This window comes from Balaenoptera physalus, assembly GCF_965194825.1.
Source record: "Balaenoptera physalus genome assembly, chromosome: 13".
Classification (NCBI taxonomy): Eukaryota; Metazoa; Chordata; class Mammalia; order Artiodactyla; family Balaenopteridae; genus Balaenoptera; species Balaenoptera physalus.
Window position 1 is genome coordinate 95,852,650 of NC_138892.1, and position 26,050 is coordinate 95,878,699.

The 26,050-nt window shown below is 42.4% G+C and overlaps 1 protein-coding gene across 3 annotated transcripts in view; it reads right to left on the reverse strand.

Annotated features, from left to right (window-relative positions):
• Window positions 1-1,915: 1,915 nt before the first annotated feature.
• The window catches only part of PTPRO (protein tyrosine phosphatase receptor type O), a 233,999-nt gene continuing 209,864 nt past the window's right edge, over window positions 1,916-26,050 (reverse strand). For all 3 annotated transcript variants that reach the window (XM_082421927.1, XM_082421929.1, XM_082421928.1), the window contains 8 exons: window positions 25,458-25,548; window positions 22,953-23,029; window positions 22,212-22,346; window positions 21,864-21,986; window positions 16,882-17,036; window positions 14,652-14,787; window positions 9,017-9,137; window positions 1,916-7,964 (listed from right to left, as the gene is read on the reverse strand). In XM_082421927.1, the coding sequence (XP_082278053.1) occupies window positions 9,033-9,137; window positions 14,652-14,787; window positions 16,882-17,036; window positions 21,864-21,986; window positions 22,212-22,346; window positions 22,953-23,029; window positions 25,458-25,548 (822 nt within the window). In that variant the 3' untranslated portion in view covers window positions 1,916-7,964; window positions 9,017-9,032. The remainder of the gene's footprint in view (window positions 7,965-9,016; window positions 9,138-14,651; window positions 14,788-16,881; window positions 17,037-21,863; window positions 21,987-22,211; window positions 22,347-22,952; window positions 23,030-25,457; window positions 25,549-26,050) is intronic.

The following is a 26,050-nucleotide window of genomic DNA, read 5'->3' on the forward strand; positions in this document are numbered from 1 at the left end:
TTAAAGCAGCTCTCAGGAATTGCTCAGATGTGCCCCACTTCCTTTAACATTTGTCAAATTGAGTTTCCCACATTCCTGATAGACGTGCGCGGATGAGGGCTCTCTTACAGAGCTCCGGGCACCAAGTTTGGCCGCATTTAGCACAGAGGGTTGGTACCACCAGCGTGGAGAGCAAGCCTGGTGGACGGGGCCTCCGGGTCAGCGCGCCCAGGGTGATGAGGACTCGGGCGCGCTCACTCTGCAGATGTCTGGATGCTGGAATGAGCGGGGGAGGGGTGTGGTGGTCTGAACGTGCTGAGACAGAGAGAGATTTGGAGAATCACACAGCGTTTATCCCATGCTGACTCTGCCAGGCCCTCGGCTCATGCTTTACACAACCGCTTCTGAGTTTTCCCGCAACTCCACAAAGTAGATAGTGCTTTGCCTTTCGTGGGGACGCTTAGGCTCAGAGGTAGTAGGGTGACTTCTCAAGGGCACAGGGCTGCTGGGTGGCAGAGCGCTGTGACTCGCACATCTATACTGTTGCGATCACGCCACTCTGCTTCCCCAAACCACCAGGCGCCACAGCAAGGAGCTGTCAGCGCAGCCTGCGGAGGAAGCTCTTCTTATGCCCAGTGGCGAACAAAGCAGCTGGTTCACGGAGGCATTCAGTGGTGTTCACAAGTGGTGCCTGCCCAGGTGTACTTACTTATTGCGGTTTGTACAAATTGACGTTTTGGTTTCAGAACAAGTAGCCAACTTTTCAGACAGAGTTTTAGTGCAACAGATTTGCACAGATTGCTTGCACTATTGCAGATGTTTTCACTGAATGTGAACCAGGCCCTGGCATTGCTTTGCTGGGAAACCCGCTAGTGCGGGTTCTGTGATGCACTTGGTAGCAGAGAATCAAAGTCGAAAGCCAGGCGTGGGCAGTGCAGGGCTCTGATCTAGAGGATCAGCTCCTGTTTGGCACCATAGGCCTATGGCACGAGGGTCCTCCTTGGGTCACAGGCTGCACCTCTTTTATATCCCAAGGTCCGTGACTGTTGGGGGTGGAATGGGAGGGGGTGGTTCAGGTGTCACCCTGGGGAAACTGAGCCAGCCCAGCACAGGCACCGGCTTCAGATGCTCTTAACAAATGTATTCAAGAATTCCAAGGTGGCCCTTGGAGATGGTGAGAGGCGTGCTTGTCCTGAAGAGCCATGTAATATACTAAGTTATTCGAGGAATTGTTTTCAGCCCCTCACACATTATCTTCTTTATTTTTTGAAGCCCTGTGAGAAAGCTACCATCACTATGTCCATTTCACAGATGAGGCCACTGAGTCACAGTCAGGGGCAGAGTCTTAGTTGAATTTCTGTCCATCCACACAGTCCCTTGTTCTAAACCATTCCATGTGCTGTACTGCTGGGCCCTGTGCTGTCCTGCCTCCCAAGTTCATTGGTTAAGGGAGGATGTGATTCAGTTGATTTTGAGCATGAAAGAACCCTTCCAAGACGATTTTGTTCTTTGTGTTTATAAAGGCAGCAGTGGTTGCAGTTAACTTTTCCTGTTGAAACAGCCCTGTGGACGTTTTGGTGTTCTCAGAACTGAACAAAATTATGTTGTATCAGCTGGCTTTGAACTCATTTCCACTGTTCTGGACTCACCATGACACGCAGGCTCAGAATCTCCCCCACATACCAAGCCTCACGGCCTCCTGTACATTTGAACTTTCATTGATGTGGAACTACTCCGGGGCCTACTTTTCACTGAAACCCAGGACTCAGATTCAGAGTCAGTAGCCTCGCATGTGGTTCAAAAATCTGAGTGGGTTTCCTGAGTAATGGTCTTGTTACGGGGTTTGGAAATGGACAACAATTACAAAAAAAAAAAAAAGAGAGAGAGAGAAGGAGAGATCTAACTTGGAGGAAAACCACTTCTGGAGAAGAGTACATGTATTTCCATAGAAAAGTTTATTTATTAAAAGAATCCATCATGATTCTGCGGCCTTTTCCTGAGCCCGTATTTGCCTTGTGGGTTACCCTCTCTCTGTTCTGTCTCCTGGGAATTTTATTGGGTAGTCACACACCACTGCCCTGAAAAACTCCCACCGTTACTGAGATGGAACATAGTCGTAAAGGTTACCCTCGGGCTGCCATATTAGTTAAGGCCCGTTGACTGCCATAGCCGACGATGCTAGCATCTCATGACGACGCGGTAGAAATGTGTTACTGGATCACATCATGGGCCAGTGCCGGCGGGGGTTTCTCCTCCAGGTGGCAACTCAGGGATCCAGCCCCCTTCCATCTTTCTGGCACCACCGTCTCTATCCGGAGATGATAGGTAGATAGAGGAGGGGGGAGGGAGGGAGAGGCAGGGAAGGTTGCTCCTGGCAGATTTTCAGGGCCTAGGGGCCAGGGAGTACAGTCTACCCCTTCTCCTCCCTCCCAGTGAACAGAAATGACTGCAAGTGCCTGGGCAATGTAACCCCAATATGCTTGGTTACATTTGCAGTAACAGTAAACCTACTTGATTCTGCTGAAAAATACATGCACGGGAGCTGTCTGTGGAGGCCTGGAAAGAAACTTTGATTTTGGAGTCAACCAAGAAGAAAAGCTTCAGAGGGCAGGTTCAGAGGTTTGGTTACCCACATGGGCCCTGGTCACTGACGCCGTGGGTGTTTTTTGAATGCTCGCTGCACGCGGGGGTGAGTGTACAGCATTAGTATTCTTTAATGTGGCTCTGCAGTCTTTAATACTTTAACATGGCTATATAGCCTTTCTTGACCCTTCCAGAAAGAAATCACCTGTCCTCTTGGGACTACATTGGCTGCTTTATGTATTTCTACCACATCCTCTGTACCACTCTATTGCCCTTAGTTCCCATTCTAATATCCCTTATTAGAATGTAAACTCCTCTAAGCAGAGACCTTGTCTCATCTATCTTCATAGCCCCAGCCCCTTCCACGGTGCCTGACATGGGATGTTGAGTCAACAAATGATTTTCTTTGAGGGCTAGAAATTTACTATTTCTCAAATGGAAAGTTTTAAAAGCCGGCCTCTGTCAAGGCAGCCCTGGTCAGTGCCACAGTGCCTGCCCTTTTACCAAAATGGGAAAGTCGATTTGGACTTCAAGCCTCTATCCAAGAGAGGTATAGAGCCATACGTCGGTCCAAGAATGTGAGGGGCTTTCCCGGGCTCTGCAGGTCACCCCTCTGCTGGCTTCAGCCACGGGTAGGAGTGGAGGGAGGGCCCAGGGGCTCCGGGGTGTCTCGTCTCATTTACCTGCCTTAACCCCATCAGCCTCACCTCCACCTGCTGTCTGCCTGGAGACATCGGGACTTATCCTTGTGTTCCTAGGGCCCAGGCCAGTTCCTGGTCCATAGCATTTTTGCTCAGTAAGCATTTGGTAAACGAATGAACATTTGGCTAAAGTTAGAAACTTCTAATCATTGAGAATCACACATATAGCAGACAGCTTGGGACCTGGGTGGAAATCAGAAGAACTGGATTTTACTTCTCACCTTGGCTTGAACACCTGTGATATTTTGATTTGTAATAGGAAATATATATTTAGTCTTTGTCCCTAGAGCTCCTAAGTATATATTTAGAACTCCTAAAACCCTTGGAATTTCCCAAGTGATAAGAGCAGTAAAGGTGTCTGGATATTTAGAACAAAACCTTTTCAACCACACCTGAGCTTATGTAAATGAGAAAACTTTTGGAAAGCACCAAAGCACGGGGGCTGGTTGCAGGTTAGAACTTTCAATCCCATCCCCATCCTTAGTGTTAGTAAGTTCCTTAGATGTGTAACCAAGAGAAGAAAGTGCTTTCTGAGGAATGAAGTGATGGGCTGCCCTGGAGGTGGCAATTCCAGAAGCTCTCTGGAAGTGTTCCATAGAAGAGAATTAGCCATTTGCCAGGGATGGAGAGTCTTTTTGAGTAGGAGAGAAGGCTAGCTTGCTGATTCTCATCGAGAAGGGAGGACCATGTCAGGGTCTGTGGTGCCTGATGAGTAACAAGAGCTATGAGAACTTGGTGTTTCTGTCCTTAAGCCATTGGGAAAAAAGGTGTACCACTATTACTGGTGTGACTGCAGAAGGTTGACAACATTTGAGCTATACAAGTGAAAAATGTTGAAAAAGACTTGTCTCATGCTTTCTTAGTCCTTCCAACAACAACCAGACTCTGATTCCATAACATAGTTTTACAAGTTAGCCTATGGCACCATTTGTGTCTCTGGTGCCTGGTGTATTGCAAGTTGTCAAAAAAATCTTTCCTTGATTGATTGCTTCATTCATTCAGCGGATTAGATAAACATATATTTGTTGAATGAATGATTGGATGAACTAGGGACTCGTCCTTGACCCCAGGCTTAAGAGCCCCACTTGCCCCAGGTCTTGTGATTATGGCCTTTGTTTTCCACAAGGTCGTAAGGGTTCAGGTGACCCTGCCCCGAACATATTGTTCGTGTCCCTCATAATACAACTTCCAGAGCTAAACATGATCCTCCATCTTTAACTGAGTGACCCACCAGGATCAGGCCTTGTGATAGGCATCAAGCGAAACTGAAAACTCCTGCTGCTGTGGAAGGCCAGGAGTCAGAGAGATCATGGCTCAAGTTTCCTTCAAATGCATCCAAACGAGGCTGTTAAAAACCAAAGGTAGAAGTCTGTGTGTGTTAGGTTTTGTTGCTTTCTAACTCCTCTGGCCAAAGTGGTTGTTCTGTTCAGTCCTGGGCACGGCCTCTGAGCTCTGAGCCTGGGCCAGGCCCCAGGCTCGTGATCAGTGAGCTAGGAAATGCGCCAGCTAATTTGAAGCACATCACGTCAGACATTTCCTGAGGTGGAAAGGAAGGCCTCCTTGCTAGAAAGCAGGGAGGATTTTGGCTCTTAGAGATTGGATTCAGTAACTTTACCCCCTTGGCTGACAGCCAATCCCCTAGCCAGTAGCTCTCGTAAGGTCTGCAAAAGACTCAGTTCCAAAGTCTCCAGCCCCTGCTTTACACGTTGACACCACAGCCTTCTTTGAGAGATGTATCCCCTTTCCGGGGTCAGGGACAGCTTTTAGAAAAGGGGAGCGATTATAGAATCTGATTAAAGATTTTATAAGAACTGAAAAATAAACCTTACTAATTTTTCTAATTTTAAATTTGGGGGGCAGTGTTGACTTTGTAGTGGAAAATTGTCAACCCCGAATTAGAACTGTCCCCCCAAAAAGGTTGCCATCCATCACTTTCCTTCCTTTCCAAGTTAAATAAAGCCATACAATGAATGTGTAGGTATGGATGTATTAGTGTTAGATATTAAATTTATAAATTAGAGTCTAGTGGTAGTTTCTCAATTAACTTCAGAAATTGGCTTTTGCAGCCAAGGAATTTGATCTCAGTAGCACTCAAAGTTAAATATTTTGTTATTCCAAAATCTTCAGCTCTTTCTATGCACCATGTAGGCTACTATGAATGCCTGTGCAAATGCCTGTATGTTCAGTGCACTGTAGCACTTCACAGATGATTACAAATAACATTGTAATTAATAACACAGAGGCCCTAGCTGCCTCCTGTCTGGAATTCTTAGAGTTGAATCCTGGAGTGAAAATTAAGCTGGTTCGAGGGGCCCCTAGGGTACATGAAAGAATAAGATACAAAATACCTTTGTGTGAATTATCAGATCTGATACCCTTTACACCTGTGAAATATGGTGCTTTTAGTAGGTAATTCTACAGTTCATCAACTGAGACTTAGGACAGATACATTTCAAAGTCATCTATTGGGATTGAAACCCAAGTCTTCAGACAGATGGATGCTTTTCCCATCATAAACTGTACACTTCAGGAGCACCGGTGTACCAGTGATGTACAGAGTGACGGCTGTGGAGACCCCTGAAGGAATGATCTGGTAAAGTGCCTGGTGTGACTTCTCTGTCGTCTGAACTCTGAGGCTTCCGTCTAACTCTGGATACTTCATCTTCTCTTTTGGGAAAACTGATCTGGGACTATTTGATCCCTACCTGGAAGGGGTGCTCAAGAAAATCATAAAATATTTACAAAGTGCTTTAAGTTTCAGGGAAGTAAAGTTCCAGTCTGTGAACATGGGAAATGTACCAGCACCAGCAGGTGTCTTATCAGCTCACCCAGCGTTACCTACTTCACTCCTGACCTGTCCGTGTGCGAAAACCTAAGGAAGTCACACATACACTTGCTACTTTTCTTTAGCCACATGTACTCCTGGGAATGGAGTGGTACATTATTAACATGTCCAAGAAGGGACTTAAAGGGGTGGGAGTGAGAAGAGAAGAAGGTGGCAGCAGGGAGGTGAGAAGGGGAGGAAGAGGTGGGGGCGAGTCAAAGCTGACAACACCCGGGGAGCCCAAGCTGTTAACCTGCGGGGTCTGGACAGCCTCTGCCGTTCCTCCCCACCTCCCCACGAGGCGAACCTGAGAATCCCTGCCTGGCCAGGTCTTGCAAAGAACTGTGCCAGGCTCCGCTGTGGCCAGGCCTTGGTGACAAGAGACAGTGGGGTGCAGAGCTGTTGACTTGGCATCCTTTACCATTACAAAGGTCACTGATAAAATGTGAAACTGACGATGTGTACATGGCTTCATGGAGATGCGCAGGAAAGCGGGGATCCAGGGCGAGGGGCGGATGCACAGAGAGGGGGACACGGCCTCCTGAAACACACACAGGAAGGCTCAGGACAGCCAACTGCTCCAGTGAAGCAGCAAGCTTGTGTTTACTTTCAACTCAAAATGTTTTCCTTTGTATATCCATCACCTCTTCATTCTCAGGAAGCGACACAAAGTAACAGGCTTCAGGATGCCATCTGTGTCCATTCTGACAGTGTTCATGTCACAAGACACAATTATGTACTGTAATTATACAAAATGCAAAGAATAGAGTGTTGCTAGTTACACAGGTTAAGATGAAACTGACAACCCCAAAGAAAACGAAACAGAAAGTTATCTCTGTCAGAATCCATAGAGACGCTTGACAATATTACCCCCCCCAAAATGTAGGCAAATCATTGTCCTAGCATGCTGCAGTTCATTGCCACAACTTCATAAATTCCCAGCTCTTTGGGGGAAAGAAAGTGCGTGTTCACAGCCTATAGTTCGCAAAGAAATAGCTTTTACGTGTATGCAGGTCAACAGAAAAAGGAATGCAAACTCTAGGCACCAAGATTGCTCAGACAGCAATGGAGTCTAAAGAGTGAGACTTCAAAGTCTTCTGAACCAGATCTAGTTTGTTGAAAAAGAACCTGGACAGTGGCATTAGTCCAAGAGGGCCAAGGAAGAAACACTGAGCCGTTAATAAGAAAAAAACATCAAGAACTAGAACAATTAAGACTTAAATATTTTTTCTACTCTACTTTGAAGCTGAATTACAGCTCTTCATATTTGGAAAAGATACGCAGTTGATCTGTGGGAAGAACGCTTCTCTCTCCCCCAATCCACCCTCCCCACTCCTGACCCAGTAGCTTATGTTGGATTATAGATAGCACTGGTTCAATTTCCTTGACGCAGATTTGCCATTTTTTCATGTGTGGCCATGCCTCTTTTTAACAATGAGGTATAATTTGACACTAACAATTCCTGATCCTTCTTGGGCTACGAGCTTGATCAAGAGTGCGGGCAGAAAACAATTCAACGTTCTGATAAAATCACACACGTACAAAAATTATTGCACTTAAAAACAACGACAAAAAACTCAGCCCAACCAGCAAAGGGCCAGCGAAACTCTTCGGAAGTGTTGTGCTTCCCGCCCTTTGCAGAGCGTCTGGACCTTTCTGGTGTCTGGTTGAATTTGGTCCATTATTGAATGTCCAGAAGTGAGAGTCCAAAAAGACACTGTAGGCTCTTTAAGGCTAAGTCTTCCCGGTGCTTCTATGAGATAAATTATCTCCTTGGCCACATACTACAAAGCAGGGCTCTTCTTAGCAAATGGCTAGTAGAGCCCCCCCAAAAACTCTTGGAAGCAAGGGAGGATGGGTTCACATCATGTCCTGTCCTGTAAATGAGAGAGAGAGGAAGACGGTAAGCAGCCTGGGAGAGCAAAGCCGCTCATCAGCAGCTCTGTGGCTGGAAGTACAGCGACCGCCTCCTGATTCCATCACGAGCTCTCATTACACTCAACCCCACAGCCCATGTGGACGTGGGTTTATCTGTGCATCTTTCTCTGTGCAAGTCCTCCTTTCTGTGGCTCTGTCTTTCCCTCTACCTGCAGATTTGTCTCTGTCTGTCTTTCCTTATTCTTTATCCTTCCTGCCTCCTTGTGCTTTCTGTCTGTCTTTGTTGATGAATGTAATGGTCTGATGCTAATCCTATCCTGGTACTCACTAGTCCATATCCTTCCATACTTCTTCCTCAAGGCACCCTTGTCCTCTCTCTCCCTGTCAATGATCCCTCCAACCTTAATATATTCAGACACATTCTATGCTCTGTTTACTGAGTTGTTAGAAGATTACTTGTTACTTTAGCCAAGATTACTTACACCTCCGAAATCTGATCTCCTAGTTAAAACATGAGCACGAGGCATTGACTGTGTTACGATTTTTTTTCACGATGTTCTCAAGTAAGTACTCACATAATAGATGAGATCAAGGCATTTGAAAACTCCGCTAACCTAAGACTATTGTCAATATTGTTTTTCTTCTTTGGGGTGTCTACTTCAGCTCATGTCTTCTTTGTAGCCCCTTGTATGGCCCTTGTAGTCAGTAAAATGTTTGCATAAAGTATCTAGATAAATAGCGTTGGATGGTAATATTCTGATATTGCAGGCACAGATCCAATATCAGAGTAATTTAAGGTTCAGGGTGGAGGGAATGGAGGGCAAATCTTCATGAGGTGCTGAAGCTCTTGCATGCCACACCCACCAACCAAGGCCCACTGAAGCTCAAAGATCTGCTATGGTATTTGTCTCTCCCTATGACCACCTCCCTGTGACCACCTTTGTGGGGTCAGAGTCAGCACAAATAGCCACTGCTGCCTTTGTCGTATCCCATCATGTCCTCTCCCATTGTTCTAAGAGAGGGTGCCCATGATGGGTTCTTCTCTACTTACTGGTCTGGATTCTGAGCTAAGACTTGCTGACATTCTCATAGATGACGTCACTGATGCAGAACTGCTGCTTCTTCTTCATCCACATCAGTTGCACACACTGATGGATAAAAATGTACTGCTCCTGGAGCAAAAGACAAAGACATGTTTTAGAGCAGATGATATCTTTGTGCAAAAATATAATATTTTAATACTATGGCAGTATTAAATGCTATGATGTGATGTCAAGGGAAACATTCTTCATTATTTATGAGACAATTTTTTTTAACATCTTTATTGGAGTATAATTGCTTTACAATGTGTTAGTTTCTGCTTTATAACAAAATGAATCAGTTATACATATACATATATCCCCATATCTCCTCCCTCTTGCGTCTCCCTCACACTCTCCCTATCCCACCCCTCTAGGTGGTCACAAAGCACCGAGCTGATCTCCCTGTGCTATGCAGCTGCTTCCCACTAGCTATCTATTTTACATTTGGTAGTGTATATATGTCAATGCCACTCTCTCACTTCGTCCCAGCTTACCCTTCCCCCTCCCCATGTCCTCAAGTCCATTCTCTACATCTGTGTCTTTATTCCTGTCCTGCCCCTAGGTTCATAGAACCAGTTTTTTTTAGATTCCATATATATGACACAATTTTATAACTAGAAAATCCAAGAGAATCAACTGTAGAAATAGTTTGATTAATAATAGGGCTTAGACTATCACTACTTAATGCTAAAGGCAATGAATATTCAATCAATAAATCATGGGGCTATTTGAAAAAAAAAGTAGCACATCACCTCATAATACACTGAAATAAATTCCAGGAAGTTTAATGAATTAAGCCATAAAAATATAAAGGAAAATATAGGTTAATTTTTCTCTGATTACTTTAAGGAAGGACTGTTTAAACTTTAAACAATGAAATAAGTTACAAATAAAAATGTCAAACTACTGTATGTAAAAAGCAGTAAAAAGAATAAAATAAAAGGCAAACCAGAAACTGAGAGGGAATATTTTCTAGAATTATGACAAATGTTGATACCTTCATCTTTGTTTAAAATTCATCCACATCAGTAACATGCACACTTAAAGTGACAAATAAATAAAATACACTGACCACTAGACCAAATATTCCTGGAAGGCAGGGACCGTGTCTTTTTATTCCTAATACCCAGCACTTAGTTTGTGCTTATTAAATATTTAAGTAAACTGAGAAAATATTAAACCATATGCAAAAAATGGCCGAGTAATAAAAAATTGTAAATTAAAACTATTTTTTATCTATAAAGTAAGCAAACCTAATGGAAAAAATAATATTCAATGATGATTTGAGTTTGTTGAAGCAATCATTTTTACCTACAGTTGGTGGAGATACAATGAATAAAATGCTAATAAATGGCATTGTGGACAGATAAAAGTAAGAAAGGAAAGAATCCAATTTAATGTCCTATAAAAAGGAGAATGTTTTAAGTAAGCAACAGCATATCTAAAATGAAACAGTATTCAGTCTTTAAAATGAGAGTTATAGAGTTTTAGGCAATTTGGGATGATACAGGTAGCAAAACATTCAGTGAAAAATCAGAATGTAAAATTAGCATATGTGTATAGGGCATATGAGCACAATTGTGTGAGCATTATAGTTGAATGAAGGCCGAGATGAGATATGCCAAAATATTGAGAGTAGCTGTCTTTATGCCATGAAGTCAAGGTCATTTCTCCTTTTTCCTTATTTTCCGGAGTTTCTAAGTAATACCATTAAAAATAACCTTTAAAAAAGAACCAGTTAAGGGCTTCCCTGGTGGCGCAGTGGTTGAGAATCTGCCTGCCGATGCAGGGGACACGGGTTCGAGCCCTGGTCTGGGAAGATTCCACATGCCACAGAGCAACTAGGCCTGTGAGCCACAACTACTGAGCCTGAGCAACTAGGCCCGTGAGCCACAACTACTGAGCCTGCGCGTCTGGAGCCTGTGCTCCGCAACAAGAGAGGCTGCGATAGTGAGAGGCCCGCGCACCGCGATGAAGAGTGGCCCCCGCTTGCTGCAACTGGAGAAAGCCCTCGCATGAAACGAAGACCCAACACAGCCAAAAATAAAAATAAATAAATAAATAAATAAATAATCCTTCCCTCTATTAAAAAAATAAATAAATAAATAAGAACCAGTTAAGATAACCACAGGATTTCAAGGAGGCTTTTGTATAACAACTTCATACAAAGGATAAAATTAAATACTTCAAACTTCCCTGGACTCACATGTATTTTTCAACGAAATTTGGGGAAAATATATTCCCTTATATTGTGACAATATCACACCAGTAACTGAGCTTCCCTTTCTTGTTATGACATATCCCTCCATTGTTTCTGGTGTTGAGTGCAGCACAGGGCATCGATAAGGACAGAGACTGGCTGGTCTCTCAACCCATACCTACGCAGTGGCCAAATTTTGTGTCTAAATAAATAAGTAAATAAAGTAGCTAGGCCACAGGAAAAGTAAATAAAAGACTATTTACAGACGCATCTCTGAGAGTTCCTGAGAAATCAGGAGTCTGCCGATGAGGAGAAGCGGCTGCTCAAAGCAAGGCCCTAGCTGACCTCCAGGGAAAGCCTATTAGAGGAAAATTAAAGAAAACCTTTGATAAAAATAGAAGAGAGCCCAGGAGAGGCGAAGGCCATCCACGTGTGGCACTTTACAATTTCAAAGCACTTATCTTGATGATATCGGTTCACCTGATGTATACTTTACAACAGACAACTAATGAACGTTGTCCTTCACTTTTTACAGATGAGGAATGGGAGCTTTTTAAAAAAATATATTTTTATTGTTTGATTTTTTAAAAATTGAAGTATAGTTGATTTACAATGTTGTTTTAGTTTCAGGTGTACAGCAAAGTGATTCAGTTATACATACATCTATGTCTATTTTTTTTTTAGATCCTTTTCCTTATAGGTTATTACAAAATACTGAGTCTAGTTCCCTGTGCTATTCAGTAGGTCTTTGTTCGTTATTTATTTTATATATAGTAGCGTGTATCTTTTATCTGAATGGGAGATTTGAGAGGTGAAGTGAGTTGTACAGTGGCCAGGGTTGGTCTTGGGCCTCTTTCGGGGTCTGGCCTGACCACCCTACTCTCTTACTACCCGTCGCTGCTCTTGTGCAGGGGTCCACACGGCGTGCCTGGTCAGCTGAGAAAGGGGAAGAGGGCTCATCAAAATACGGCCTATGCGGCGTGTTGCAGGGACCTGAAATATGCATCTGAGGATATGGTCAAATTAATGTGACTTCTGCTGCTTGTAGAGGGGGTGGGGTACTAGAATCAAGGTAATGGGCCGTCAAGAGGGCGTAGGAAAATTAAAAACCATCATGGGAGGTAAGCTGTACACAACACACTGTGGTTTCTGTATATACATCGACTCAGCTGGAGAATAATTCTGGCCTCTTGAAAACCATTAGTGTCAAAGGAGTGCTCTGGAATGATGAAGAAAAATAATGTTTTACTCTGCTCTTTATTATTACCATCAGTAAACTAGGAGGCAGCAGGACTGGGGCGTGAATGAGCTCAAGGAGGATGTTAAGGAAATCCTAACATTCAAGTTACAGGCTGAGCCACAAAGAGCACAGGAATGAGGAAAACAGAGGTAAATCATTGGACAAGTTGTTCCAGACATAACTAACAAAACCGACATAAATAAATAACTTGAACTAGAGAGGATCACTGCAAAATCCTGAGGGAACTCAAGAGTGAACTGGAACAGTTGGGAAAAATAAGTGACCCGTGGTGACCTCTGCCTCTTCTGCTGACTTTGAATTTTCCCACGAGAGTTCAGGGAAAGGATATTGTACTTAAAAAAGACTGTTTCCCTGGAGATGTCAACCTAAAATACGACCATAAACAAAGAAGCAGTCAAAATTTGAGGAAAGAAAGTTACAGAGAAAACCCAACTTTTTCGCAGCTTTACAGAAATGCACATGGTGGTGGCCCTGGTGTCCTGGGATTACCACACGTGAAGAAAGATAATGGCACTGAAAATTGGATAGAGGGTCTACCGTGTGAAGGTAAACCTTTTAAAAAGGGATTAGGATTCTGTCGTTGGAAAGTTGAAAGCCAACAGGCTGTAATCACAGTCTATAAAATTATAAAAGGTATGCATTAAGTCAGTGCGGGCAGACAATTCATCAAATCCAAAATACTTAAAATAAGGAGTGGCCCTTTGAAGCTTGGAGATCAATATACATAACAGAGAGTTTTAATCACATAGGAGGATACAGATTTATGGAAGTGAAAGTCAAAAATATGGACGGATTCATAACGCACTGTTTAATCACTAGGTAGTTGGGCTTGTCTGGGAAACCAGGACATTTTAAGCTTATGAGAATAGGATAATGTCTATGTCTCCACAGTGGTAAATTAGAAGGTAGCAGAACTGGAACGTGAGTGATCTCAAGGAAGTGAGCACGCTAATAGATGTCTTGCTTACTAATCATCCCTGAGCCGTCTGAATGTGAATGAGTTACTCTTTCGAAAGTGCTATGATCTTGCTAGAGCTCAGAAATAAACAGATTGGAAGGTCTGTGCCAAGCCTTGGTCAGACGGGATGGGGAGGCAGGAGAGAAAAGTAAAAAGGGTGGGAAAGGGGAAACCGGAAGCATTGAGACGGCAGCCCGGACTGTGGACTTTTGAGTTATACTGACATCTAGTGGTGATTGGTGGGAAAAGCATGAGGAAGATTAAGGCAGGTTTTAATCCCTTGGGAACTGAGTCAGAGGTCGGGCCAGGCTGGGCTCCAGTCCTCAAGTGTTCCTCCCACACACACTCCTCGAGAAAAAGGATTAGTGTTCTCCTGAAGCTAAGAAGTTGCGAGTACGGCTGGGTGACTCGGATTACGAAGAAACTATTGTGCTTGGGTTTGTGAACCCGCACAGGTGCACACCCACTGCTGCTCTAGGGCAGTGTGGTGCTGTCTGTCTGGGGCTGCCACTCCAGCCTGAGTGCGTTTTAAGGCTTCGAGGTGGAGAGCACCTGGGAGAAGAGGAGGAAGGGGAGCACGTAGCACTGATATATATTTCTGGGGATGCCTCCATGTTGTTACAATGACGATTCCATTCATTTAGCTCAAGGGGTTGGCAGTGCTGGTAGATGAGAGGCTGGAAATCCTTAAAATTGCAAGGATTTTATTTCCTCACAAAGCACAAAGTCAGCCCATATTATCATCAAAAGTGAATTGAGCCACAGGAAGGGCAAACTAATGACAAACTTATTGAATCAAATCTAGCATTTTGTATAGAAATTAAATCACATCACTTTTAAAGTCTCCACTTGGTGGCATTTCCCCAGATGGCTGTCACCTTCACCGAACTCTCAGTCTGTTCAAAGAGCTTTTATTCCATTACGGATACACCCATGTGCTCTGGGTTACTGCAGGGCATGTAACACCAATAAAAGTGCGGGCACAGTACACCGAATGGATTTCTAGAGACTAATATCTGTTTCTTATATACCTTGGAGCAGTTTGAATGTGCACAATAAGAAACTGGGAACGGCAGATGCAAAAAAAAAAAAAATTCGAGACAATGGTTTTGACGTATGAGATTGAATAATGGGAAGTTTTTCAGTCAAGGGCAAATTTAAAAATACATATGATTATGCCCCTACCTCGGTCTGCACCATAGACATCCGGTATGACCGCATTTCTGACACCAACCCTAGGATGTCCACAAACTCATGATCCCGGATATGCTGCAAGAGCCTGTCCAGGGCAATGAATGTTCCTGTCCGGCCGACTCCAGCACTGAAAAAGAGGTTCCGACACACATCACTTAGCGCTTCTACACTGTTGGAAACAAACTGGTGATGAGAAAAGACCAAAACCAAAACCAAAACCCAAAAACACACCAAAACTACATGTAGCATCATTGAGAAAAAAAGATGAAATTGACAATATTTCCCACTTAACTGATGTTTAAGTATGCACTTGTGGTTGACGTGTCTCCTAATGCCACAGTTCGATCACTGCGACCTCTCTTAGAGAGGTGTGGGTCTGCCTTGGCCACACCTGCCCATCCCGCCCCCCAGGGTTTCTGTTCCTTAGGAAAGTAAGGATTCCATATGGAGCCTCCTGGAGAGTCAGTTCCGGCCCCCCAGGGAGCTGATACACGTAAACAATTCCAGTCTTCTGAGTAGCCTCAGAGTTAAGCCCTCACACCCAGCTCGAAAGTTTAGTTGAGATGCCCCCCCCCCACACACCCTAGTTCTAGGGCTGGGGCCCTGGTAATTTGTGCGTCTTCAGCCCTAGGTCAAGTTCATCGTCTCAGACCTTCCTTAAAGTGTGTCTGCCCTGCTAGTGGGTGCTGGTCGGCTTCATTCTTCCAGATAGTTGCCTCAAAATCAGATTTAATACTTGGACCCAGTCTCTTCCAGTCCCTAGATCCCAGGGCTCAGACCATAGAGGGAAGTGGAGTGATATGGGCTGACCAGTTCTCCACCACAGTCCCCAGGGTTCCAGTTAAAGTCAGCTGTCCTTTTCCTCCAATCACTCACAGGCTGAAGTGCCAACTGGTTCTGAACTCCGGATTATGAGGGAATATGAGGAAATAGAAATCAAAACCAATTTACAAGTGGGATTTGCTGGGAGAGAAATCCAACAGGAAAAACCATGAGTTCAGAGCCCTGGTTTGCTTCTTCTACCAGACAATTCTTCCCTCTTAGGATTTCTCTTCTCAGATAAAATGTTCTGTGTCTGGGTGAACACTTGCGAAGTCACATCCAGAACTGCTACGTGTGTGAAAGGAGCCCATGTGTTTGACCCCAGGGTTGAGCAGCTTTATTTTCTGCTCTTGGAAAGAACCATTTTGAGATGAGATAATTTCATCTGGTGAAGCAAAGCTTTTGACCTGGGAATGACTGACAGCAAGGGTAATCTCCCTAATCAGAACCTTGGTAGCTTATGAAACAGTTTTCTTTCCAGGGAGACACATTCTCTCTCTCTCTCTCTCTCTCTCACACACACACACACACACACACACACACACACACACACACCCTTAGCCATTCTAGTTCACAGACCAAGGTACTAGATCCAGGATTACTGGCTGCCAATGCCTTCTCTGACAGCTTTATCCCGCTTCTATTGCTGATACACAACAGGAGTGCATTTATATCCCCGGCTCTTCTGAGGCTGCATAAACATTTCACAACAACATTATGTCACACTGCTGGATTTTGATGGAGCTTTGTTCACATGGTAGGAAAGAAAGCTTAAATTCAAAGATAACTCTTTCTGTAAGGGATTAGTGTGGTCCTTGATTTTTGATAATGCAGTAGATCATATAGCCCCTTTTATCTGCACCATCTGGAAATTTAGAGATAATCTGGAAGAGAAACCTAGCAAATATGTTTATCTTCATGAGCCGAATGTTTTTATTTCACCTTTCCTTCAACTTGCTTTTTATGTCTATTTATATTCCTCTGGGTTGTGATTGGCTATTTTTAATTTGACTTTGTATTTGACTCTGTTAATAACCCCACAGAATCCTTGATAGGATTGGGTACTATCACACGGTGCTTAAAAGCCCGGCCTTTGGCGACGGGTGTGCCTGGATTTGAATACTAACTCCTCCATGTTCTGGATGCATGAACTTTTGTGATTCCCTTTATCTTTCTACTCCTTAGGTTTTTTTTTTTTTTTTTAATCTGATAATGGCAATAATATTATTAATCTCAAATAGCCGTATTATAAGTAAATCATGTATCTAGTAAGACTTCAGTTAATCATACATTTTAAGAAATTGTAACTGATTTAACTATTAATTCAGTCTGATCAGTGGTTTAATGGTGGGCAATTTCCTCCGTGATTTCTAACCGACAATGCATTTGATGAGGTTACCTGCAGTGCACGATCATGGGGCCTTTGCTCTTTGTCGCTTGCCGTCGGACCATGTGTACAAACTGCAGGATGCTTTCTGCAGCGTTGGCTGTGGGCACCCCGTGATCAGGCCACGCAGTGTAGTTAAAATGCATCACATCCTGCACCTCGTCAGCCTTTAGGAGAAAAACAAGCGTTAATCTCTCAGTCCCCCCGTCAGGATGGCTCAGGCCTCCGAGGCAGCCCACAAGCGATGGTAAAGCCACATTTCACTCCTGGTCGGTACATCTCCCTTTCCAGCTCTCAGCATTGTGTCTGGCACAAAGCAGGCCCTGAAAAAAAAATACTAATTGTATAAAGCTTCAGATCGTAGGATAAATAGGTTAATCCATGCCTCTGTGGTGATAAGAGCTTGAGCAGATCAGGGTCTGCATCCTGGCTCTGCCATTTAGAAGTTACATCAGCTCTGGGCGATGAATTAAATACTGGAAGATGCTGTTGGTGCCCCGCTTGGGTCCACTGGGCCAGGCTGTTGCACCCCCTTTCCCTGGCGCTGCTAATAGCATCTAGCTGCACCCCGCTCCTTACAGGCGTCTGCCACTGAAGGGGGAGACCTTGCTGGGAAGTGCCTGAGAGATAGCGTTCTCAGGCTGAGGGCAGCCTGCAGCTAACGAGTGATTGATACTGGGGCACAAAAAGTCAAGATGGGACACCTCTACTGTCCTATCCTGCTTCCTTTGTTCCTGGACAGATTTTACCCAACATTACACTTTCAAAAAATCCCCTATATAACAATCCTTGTCTTGGGATCGGATGCTAGGGGAACTGACGAAGACAAACTCGCTGAATACCAGTGTTCTCTCATTTGAAAATGGTCTCATGATATCTTTAACAAGGGTTGTTGTGGAGATCAAGTGTGATTGTGTTTGTGAAGGATGGTGTCTGTTGGGTATCCTCATCACTACCACAGCACGATTACTACCACTTGCTGCCATCCAGCTTAGTGCATTTCAACGGATGGTTCTGGGAATCCCAGTAAATGGGTATGTTTTGTATATTTTCCCATTCATACGAACCCGTATACCAAATATATTGTTGTTCCCTCTGACCTGCGTAAATATCAGCTAGCATGTGCGTCCTCCAAGATTTACTTTTTTAAGTCCCTACTAATTGATAAGCATAAGGTTTTAGTCTGCTCTTGCTATCAACTATCAGAAATATTCCAAATCCAAGCCTCACAAAGACCTAATGCATCCCTCACCCTTCAGATTTGCTAAGACCCTAGAATCCACTCAGGAGATAGAACACTATGTCATATTTTGGAAGAATTTGGTCTGGCTATGGGTTTGGAGTTAAAGTTTAGGTTTTCAGGTATTAGAGAGAAATGAATTTCAAAGTGTCACTGGTCTTGGGTGAGGTAAAAATTAGAAATATAAATAAATGTCTACATAAAAATATAATAATATTTGTATAAATATAAATGTCAGCACTTCAACTAGACCCACTGTCTCCTTGGCCTAAGGCCACATGTCCCCAGCTGTACGCAATGTCTCTCTCTATGAGCAAGTTCAAGGGCTTTGTCTTTGAAACATGGAGTATGAAATCTGCAAAGATGCTGGCCAGCCTCACTGCTGTCTTCAGGAAGTATGGCAAGAAAGTAACTCAAGCATAATATATTACCCAACACCCGGAGGATCTGAGGATACTCTATCCCCAGATAACTTTGGTTGCCCAGAAAAATTCACGAAAATGCTCGCTCTTTCCAAATGCGGATCACAGGCTGAGCACAAGACTCATACATTGTAGGATATGTGTGTTTTGATAAAAGAAATTTTTACATATTGAAGTATGGGAAGTCATTCTGGGCTATACCTTGAATTTCATGCTAACCAGAACGGCCTGTTTGTGGCCTACCAAACATACATTGTACACTTACTTTAATTATTAAAGGAAAGGGTGCGTTGGCCAGAAGTAAAGACTGTCCATGTTGAAAATAAAGATAAATACCCCTCTTCCTGGGATGCCCATGCTGGTCCTCCTTCCATAATAAGAGTCCCTTCCCAGGTGCCATACTGGCTTGCTGTGTATGTGCTGATCTGGATTTTTTTGAAATCTTGAAGGAATGTATCCCTGACTTGTTTAATATTCCTTGTTCTGACAAGATAGAAAACTGTGCTGAAAATCATGCTTCTCCAGAGCAGTTCTTCAGAGTTATCTGAGAGGCTGTCTTCCAGGCTCTAGTCCTCAGTGTGGTTCAAATAAATATTCCTATTGTAGATTGTTTATTGGTTATTTTCATTGACCAAACATATACATATTCATACATACATACATATACCTATATATATATAACTATATTAGAATATATATATTCTAAAATGTATCTGAAAATGTATCCAGCTAAAATATGCAAGGTGGTTCAAAAATAAGAAAGCTTTAAATTGTGATTAGTCTCTGTAGCTGCAGGGCAGAGGTCTTATATCAGATGGGTGATTCCTGTCAGCTGAATAGCAAGGCACAAGTAATGGGAACAAACAGGTTTTTGCTGGTTTTAGCCTCCAGTTCTTACTCAGTTCATGCCAAGTTTCAAGTATTGGAAAGTGACAAATTTTGTGTTATGGTCATTTTCCTCCTTTCCTATTAAATGAGAAAACCCTGCTGGTTACATCTTACTTAAGCATTCCAAAATTTCTCATACTCTGATTTCCTCACTTGTGTAATTTTATCTGGTTGTACTCTGAAAATTTCCACATATCAACATGGAGGGAATAAAGAAGTATATAAGCAAAAAATGGAAAAAATAGAAAAATAGAAAAGCAAAAAATGAAAAAAAAGAAAAAATAAAAAAATAGAAAAATGAAAAATAGAAAAAGGTATTCATCAGCACAGCACAATGTTCTTTGGTAATTTAACCTTCATCGCAGGAGCTTAAAATTTAGATTCTACTTGTTTATGGCCAAAAGGGGGCGCTCTGGGATCAGATGCTTGCAACTACTGTATTAAAAACCAGAAAAGTCTACTGTTCAGCGTTTTATTCCTATGTTTCAAGCCCTTCACATGGTTGTCATTGAAAAGTTTTTATTTAAGACCAAGGACAAGAACGTAGTATTGATCACAGAGTGATCGATGTCACTTTTCCCAGTCAAGGGAACAGACCTTATTTTTGCTTTGCAACTTTTTTCTCCCAGATACAAAACCTAGGGAGAGATTTACTCTGTATTTGTGTAGCAGTTTATACTGGCTTTCTGAGTAAAATAGCCAAGAAAGAAAGGAGAGTTCAAGTGGAATTGAGATTGTCAAACATTTTCTCTGATGGCTAAGTCTGTTGATGTTTTCTAAGTGATTTATTATTTTTGAAAACATTCATTCACTGATTTATTAATTCCATGAAGATTTATTAAGTGGCTAAGGGTTAGGATTACAAGGATTATTGAAACAGGGTACTTGAGTCCATTACAGTCCATGGGACTTGAGTCCATTACAGATGGGAAGGCAGACATGAAATGAGAGAATTATAACCATGTATGGTGCACTGTGATGGAGTGATATACATGAAACTAGAGCAGGAGAGGAAAGGGAGAAAGGTCTTTTGAGACTAGGGAAGGCTTGATAAAGGAGCTAACATTTGAGCTGAAATTCTGAGTAGGAGTGTGCTTAGGGAACAGGAAGAGATGGGCATTTCAAAGAGATGGAACAGCCTGGAGCAGCTTGTTAACAGTTACACTGGGATTTGCCTAAATTCTCAATGTAGCAAAAGCCGTTGTTAACTAGTAGTGGTTAAGAGTGATTTGTTTCTTGTAAGTATCAATAAATGGCGAGTTCATGAGTGCTTGGGTTGCAATGATATGAACAATCCTTGTCTCCATTGCCTATGTTAAGGTCATCAAGCATTTTCTGTAAAGGGCAGATAGTAAATATTTTAGATTTTGTGGATCATACAGTCTCTGTGGCAACTATTCAAGCTTGATGTAGCACAGAAAGAGTCATAGAAAATCAGTAAACAAATCTGTGGCTATGCTTCAATAAAATGTTATTTATGGACATTGAAATTGGAATTTTATAATTTCCATATAATATTTCCTGTGAAATATTATTCTTCTTTTAATTTTTTCCAACTTTTACAAAGGTAAAACTCATTCTTAGCTCATGGGCTTCGTGAAGCAGGGTCTTTTGTTCATCCTCTGATCTACACTGTGAGGAAATGTTGTTTCTAAGCAGAGAAGCACATTTTAATGAGGACTTTAGTATTAAGTCTGTCCTCACCAGAGACCATGTTTAGGTGGAGAATACTCATAAAACTTCCCTCCTGTTTTCTAGGGCTGCCCTCAGTGAAGAAGGAACCGGCGTGACTGCGGTTGATGTCAGCACCTCGCCTGGCACACAGACATTCAGCATGAGCTCAAAAGCCTGCCTGTCAGCAGAGACGTAGCAGTCCTTACGGGAAAAATAGACTTTTCTGACATTCTAACAATCAGAATTCAATAGCATTTCAAAAGAGCTAGGAAACCATGATTAATAAGGTCCAGAAGTACCTTAGAAATAATAAAAGCCAAACTACAACAAAATAAGGGACAAAGCCAAACAAAGCGAAATAAAACCCAAACCACTACATCGAAAACTAAATTTTAATTTATAATGCAGGTGCTTGTATATCCTAAATATACCCATATATGGTTAATATAAGTAGTGACAACACTTCTCTCCTCAGTCATGCCTGGCGAGCAATGGGTCACCGTGTCTTCTATTACCCTGGCTGAAATCTGAGATGGAACGCTGCAGCCTTCTGATTCCATCTCCTCGGGCTCTCCAGGATAAGTATTTAGTCCACACCATTCTCGAGGAGTTAGGAAACAAGCACATTACACGTGGGATTTTTGTCTTGGAGGAAGCCATGTTGCCAAGTCTGAGGTGCTCATAGTCTCCCATGAAGGGGGATTGGTCTCCTGACCCTGGGGGTTCCCTCAGCGTGGGGGCAGCTCCTGAACCCACACTCTGTGACTTACATAGTTGATCCGGAAGTGTCTACAGGCCCAGTCATCCTGCCCTTCCTCTGAGATCATCTCCACTGTGACGTCTCCATAAGCTATGGGTTCTTCCGTGAATGGCCAGTAATGGTCACATTTCACCTGAGGGGACAATAGCACAACCTTTTAAAACAAACAGGCCAGGGAGGAAATAGTCTGGTACTCATTTAGGGAAAGCGAACGACTTGCCTCTGAAGAATTGTATAGGATTATTGTGAGGATGAAGAATGAAGCAAGTGGAATAATTTCCAGTAGACAGTAAGCATTTAATCCATGGCAGTGTCTGGCACAGGCTTTGCTGTGGGGCTGACCCCACTAGGCACTTACCCGCCTTTTCTCATTACACTGAGTGAGCATGACAATAATCTGAGACTTCTGTTGTAGGACCATCTTCCAAAAGTCATTTCTGGTTTCAGGCAGAGGCCCCTGTGTGGCAATATACTCCTGGGGTGAGTTGTATCCCTGGAAGGTAAGTGACAAAGTTGTCACCTAAGGAGCTACAGTCAACACCAAATGCTGTTTCACATAAATGAGAAAAAACTGAGAATTTACTGGGGATAAAATGGCAAGGGATCATGCACGTATATAATATTTTCTCCTTTTCTCATCAAGGAGGAAGTCATAGTAGCTGACTGTATAAATCCATATGATTTTACACATTTTTGGGGGGGAAGCCTAAAAGTCACACCCACACCTTTTAACAATAACAACCACTGTCTTTACAGATACATTTTAAAAGCACAGGTGCTCAGGTGGAGCCCTTTGAGTTTGGTTGCTGACACTGACATTTAAGCACAAGAAAGATGATCTTTAGTATAATGATCTACTTTCAATTTCACTAGTCCTTTTCAAAGAAATTTGTATATTACTAGTCTCTGGGCTTCTTTTTCTCCCTATTCTTTATTCTAAAATGGAATAATGGAAACTGTTCTTTAGAGTTGGGGTGCTTAGTGGAGAACGGCTCTCTATTGAACTGTTTGACACATCCCTGAAGCCCTAATAGTCTTCCTCTGGCTGGGTTAGAATTTGGACGCCTGATTTTTAAAATTTTTAATTTTGACTACTTACAGGAATGTAGTTGGCATTGATGTAGTCTGCACCTTCCTCTTCATTCATGGAGATTAATCTCACTCGGCTAAAGTCATCTGTAAAGCATAAGGAGAAAAATATTAAAAGTCAGAGTGAGGGGCTTCCCTGGTGGCGCAGTGGTTGAGAATCTGCCTGCCAATGCAGGGGACACGGGTTCGAGCCCTGGTCTGGGAAGATCCCATATGCCACGGAGCAACTGGGCCCGTGAGCCACAACTACTGAGCCTGCGCGTCTGGAGCCTGTGCCCCGCAACAAGAGAGGCCACGATAGTGAGAGGCCCGCGCACCACGATGAAGAGTGGCCCCCGCTTGCCGCAACTGGAGAAAGCCCTCGCACAGAAACGAAGACCCAACACAGCCAAAAATAAACAAATAAATAAATAAATATTAAAAAAAAAAAAAAACGTCAGAGTGGAAGGGTGCAGTCACTATGGAGAACAGTATGGAGGTTCCTTAACAACTAAAAATAGAGTTACCATATGATCCTGCAATCCCACTCCTGGGCATATATCCAGAAAAATGAAAACTCTAATTCAAAAAGATACATGCACCCCAATGTTCATAGCAGCACTATTCCAAGACGTGGAAGCAACCTAAGTGTCCATCAACATATGAATGGATAAAGAAGATGTGGTATATGTACACAATGGAATATCACTCAGCCATAAAAAAGAATGAAATAATGCCATTTGTAGTAACATGGATGGACCTAGAGATTATTTTACTAAGTGAAGTAAGTCAGACAAAGACAAATATCATGTGATATCACTTATATGTAGAATCTAAAAAAAAAAAAAAATGATACAAGTGAATTTGTTTACAAAACAGAAACAGACTCACAGAAAGAAAACAAACTTATGGTTACCAAAGGGGAAATGGGTGGGGAGGGATAAATTAGGAGTTTGGGATTAACAGATATAAAACAAAACAAATGAACCTGAAAAAAAAAAAAATCAGAGTGGAAGGAAGACTTGTCAAGACAATTCTGTACCCAATATCTGTACTCAGTACCAAGTCAAACCAGTCAGTGATAGGGTAGGTAGATAAAATTTATTTTAGCTTAGTATTTTAGCCTATCTCAATCTTAGCTTCTGGTTTAAATAAATATATAAATATCTCCCCACCAATATTTCCTCCCCTCAGCCCTCCTGTCCTTGAAAGAGTGGTCTCCAGGTTTTTTGGGGATTGTGGAGAATATGTACAGGAACTAAAATATCTGGTAGGTTGCGTGTAAGGCCATAGAATGTAGCCTAAACACAGGATTTCCATTTCACTCAGGGACATCCAGAGAATTCACTACTTTTGGGAAGCCTCGAGAAGAGAAGATGGAGTTGATGGTCTTTTTGTAAATGGACTTCACATGAAAAAAGTAAATCCTGAAATGTGTACAGAAGTAAGGTGTTGTAATGATAATACTACTTAATTTTGTCAAGAACCCTTTTAAAGGAGGGAATTCTCTTTCTAGAGCTTTGTACTTTTCCCTTCTTTCCCAGCTCCCCCTAGAGTGTAGCAGAGAGGAAAGTTAAATCTATATTGGAATGTATTTTAATTGTCCTGTATGTACTTTATATTACTTTTTCTTTGTTACTTTTTAAAAAAAATTTTATTGGAGTATAGTTGATTTACAATGTTGTGTTAGTTTCTGCTGTACAGCAAAGTGAATCAGTTATACATATACATATATCCACTCTTTATTTTTTTTTTAAGATTCTTTTCCCATATAGGCCATTACAGAGTACTGAGTAGAGTTCCCTGTGCTATACAGCAGGTTATTATTCGTTATCTATTTTATATATAGTAGCATGTATATGTCAGTCTCAATCTCCCAATTTATCCCTCCCCCCCCTTATCCCTTGGTAACCATAAGTTTGTTTTCTACATCTGTGACTCTATTTCTGTTTTGTAAATAAGTTCATTTGTACCCTATTTTTTAGATTCCACATGTAAGCAATATCATATGATATTTGTCTTTCTGTGTCTGACTTACTTCACTCAGTATGACAAGTCCTAGGTCCATTCATGTTACTACAAATGGCATTATTTTGTTCTTTGAATGTTGCTTTTATTACAAAATGCTAAGGAATGGCAGAACTTGCCAGAAGTAAGAAAAGAGGTTTTTTCACACCTTGCACTCCCTTTCCATTTGCCTCCTTCCATTGTCAATGAATTGACTGAAAATAGGTTATGAGCACAGATTATCTTGTCCCTACTTTGGCTAATACTTTTTGATCTCCAAAAAGCCAAATGGTCGGTCTTTTCTGTTCAGATACAATTTATTTAAAAGCATAATTATTAAATTTTCCTACACATGACAGGATCTAATGACATCAAAGCACCAATGTGATCAATGCAATCACAGAGATGGCTTTGAAGATACAGACCATTACTGGGTCTGGCCAGAGATTCCTGAAACTGATTAATCTTCAGTAACAGCCCTTCAGCCTTTGGAAGACATGAGTAGGATTGGCATTATTGACAATCTTACATGGTAGGATGTTTGTGTAGCGATTTTTACATCGGTTCAGTGGAAGGTCTGCAGCAAAGTGTGGAATATCCAGTCCAATCAACTTCAACTCCTGTAAATGACAGAGAATAGATTTGAGATTCCCATACATGGTATGGATTGCATTATTGTTCACATTGGTTTATTGCTCATACTGGATTATTCTTCACTTCCTGCCTGTAATAGAATGATCACAATTATCACACCCCCTTTGCTTTATGATGTCACAGTGGCTCCCTTTTGGGGCAGAGTGTACTTCTCCATCCTACTGTTGCCACCTTGCTTTTGGCCAGTGAAATTGGGTAGAACTCACGTCCAGTCAGAAGCTTTAAATGTGTTTGCTCATCTTGGTTTGCTCTCTTGTGCTTCTGCCATCTGCTTGCAAAGAACGTGCCCAGGAAAGCTACTGGTCCCAGGATGAGAAGACACATGGAACAGACCTGACTCTGACCCACAGCCTGAAGTAGAATGATCTCATTTGTCCCACAGAGCCACAAGTGAGAAAAATAAGTGTTGTAGGTCACTGAGATTTTGAGATTGTTTCTTATATAGCATTATTGCAGTAATAGCTGACT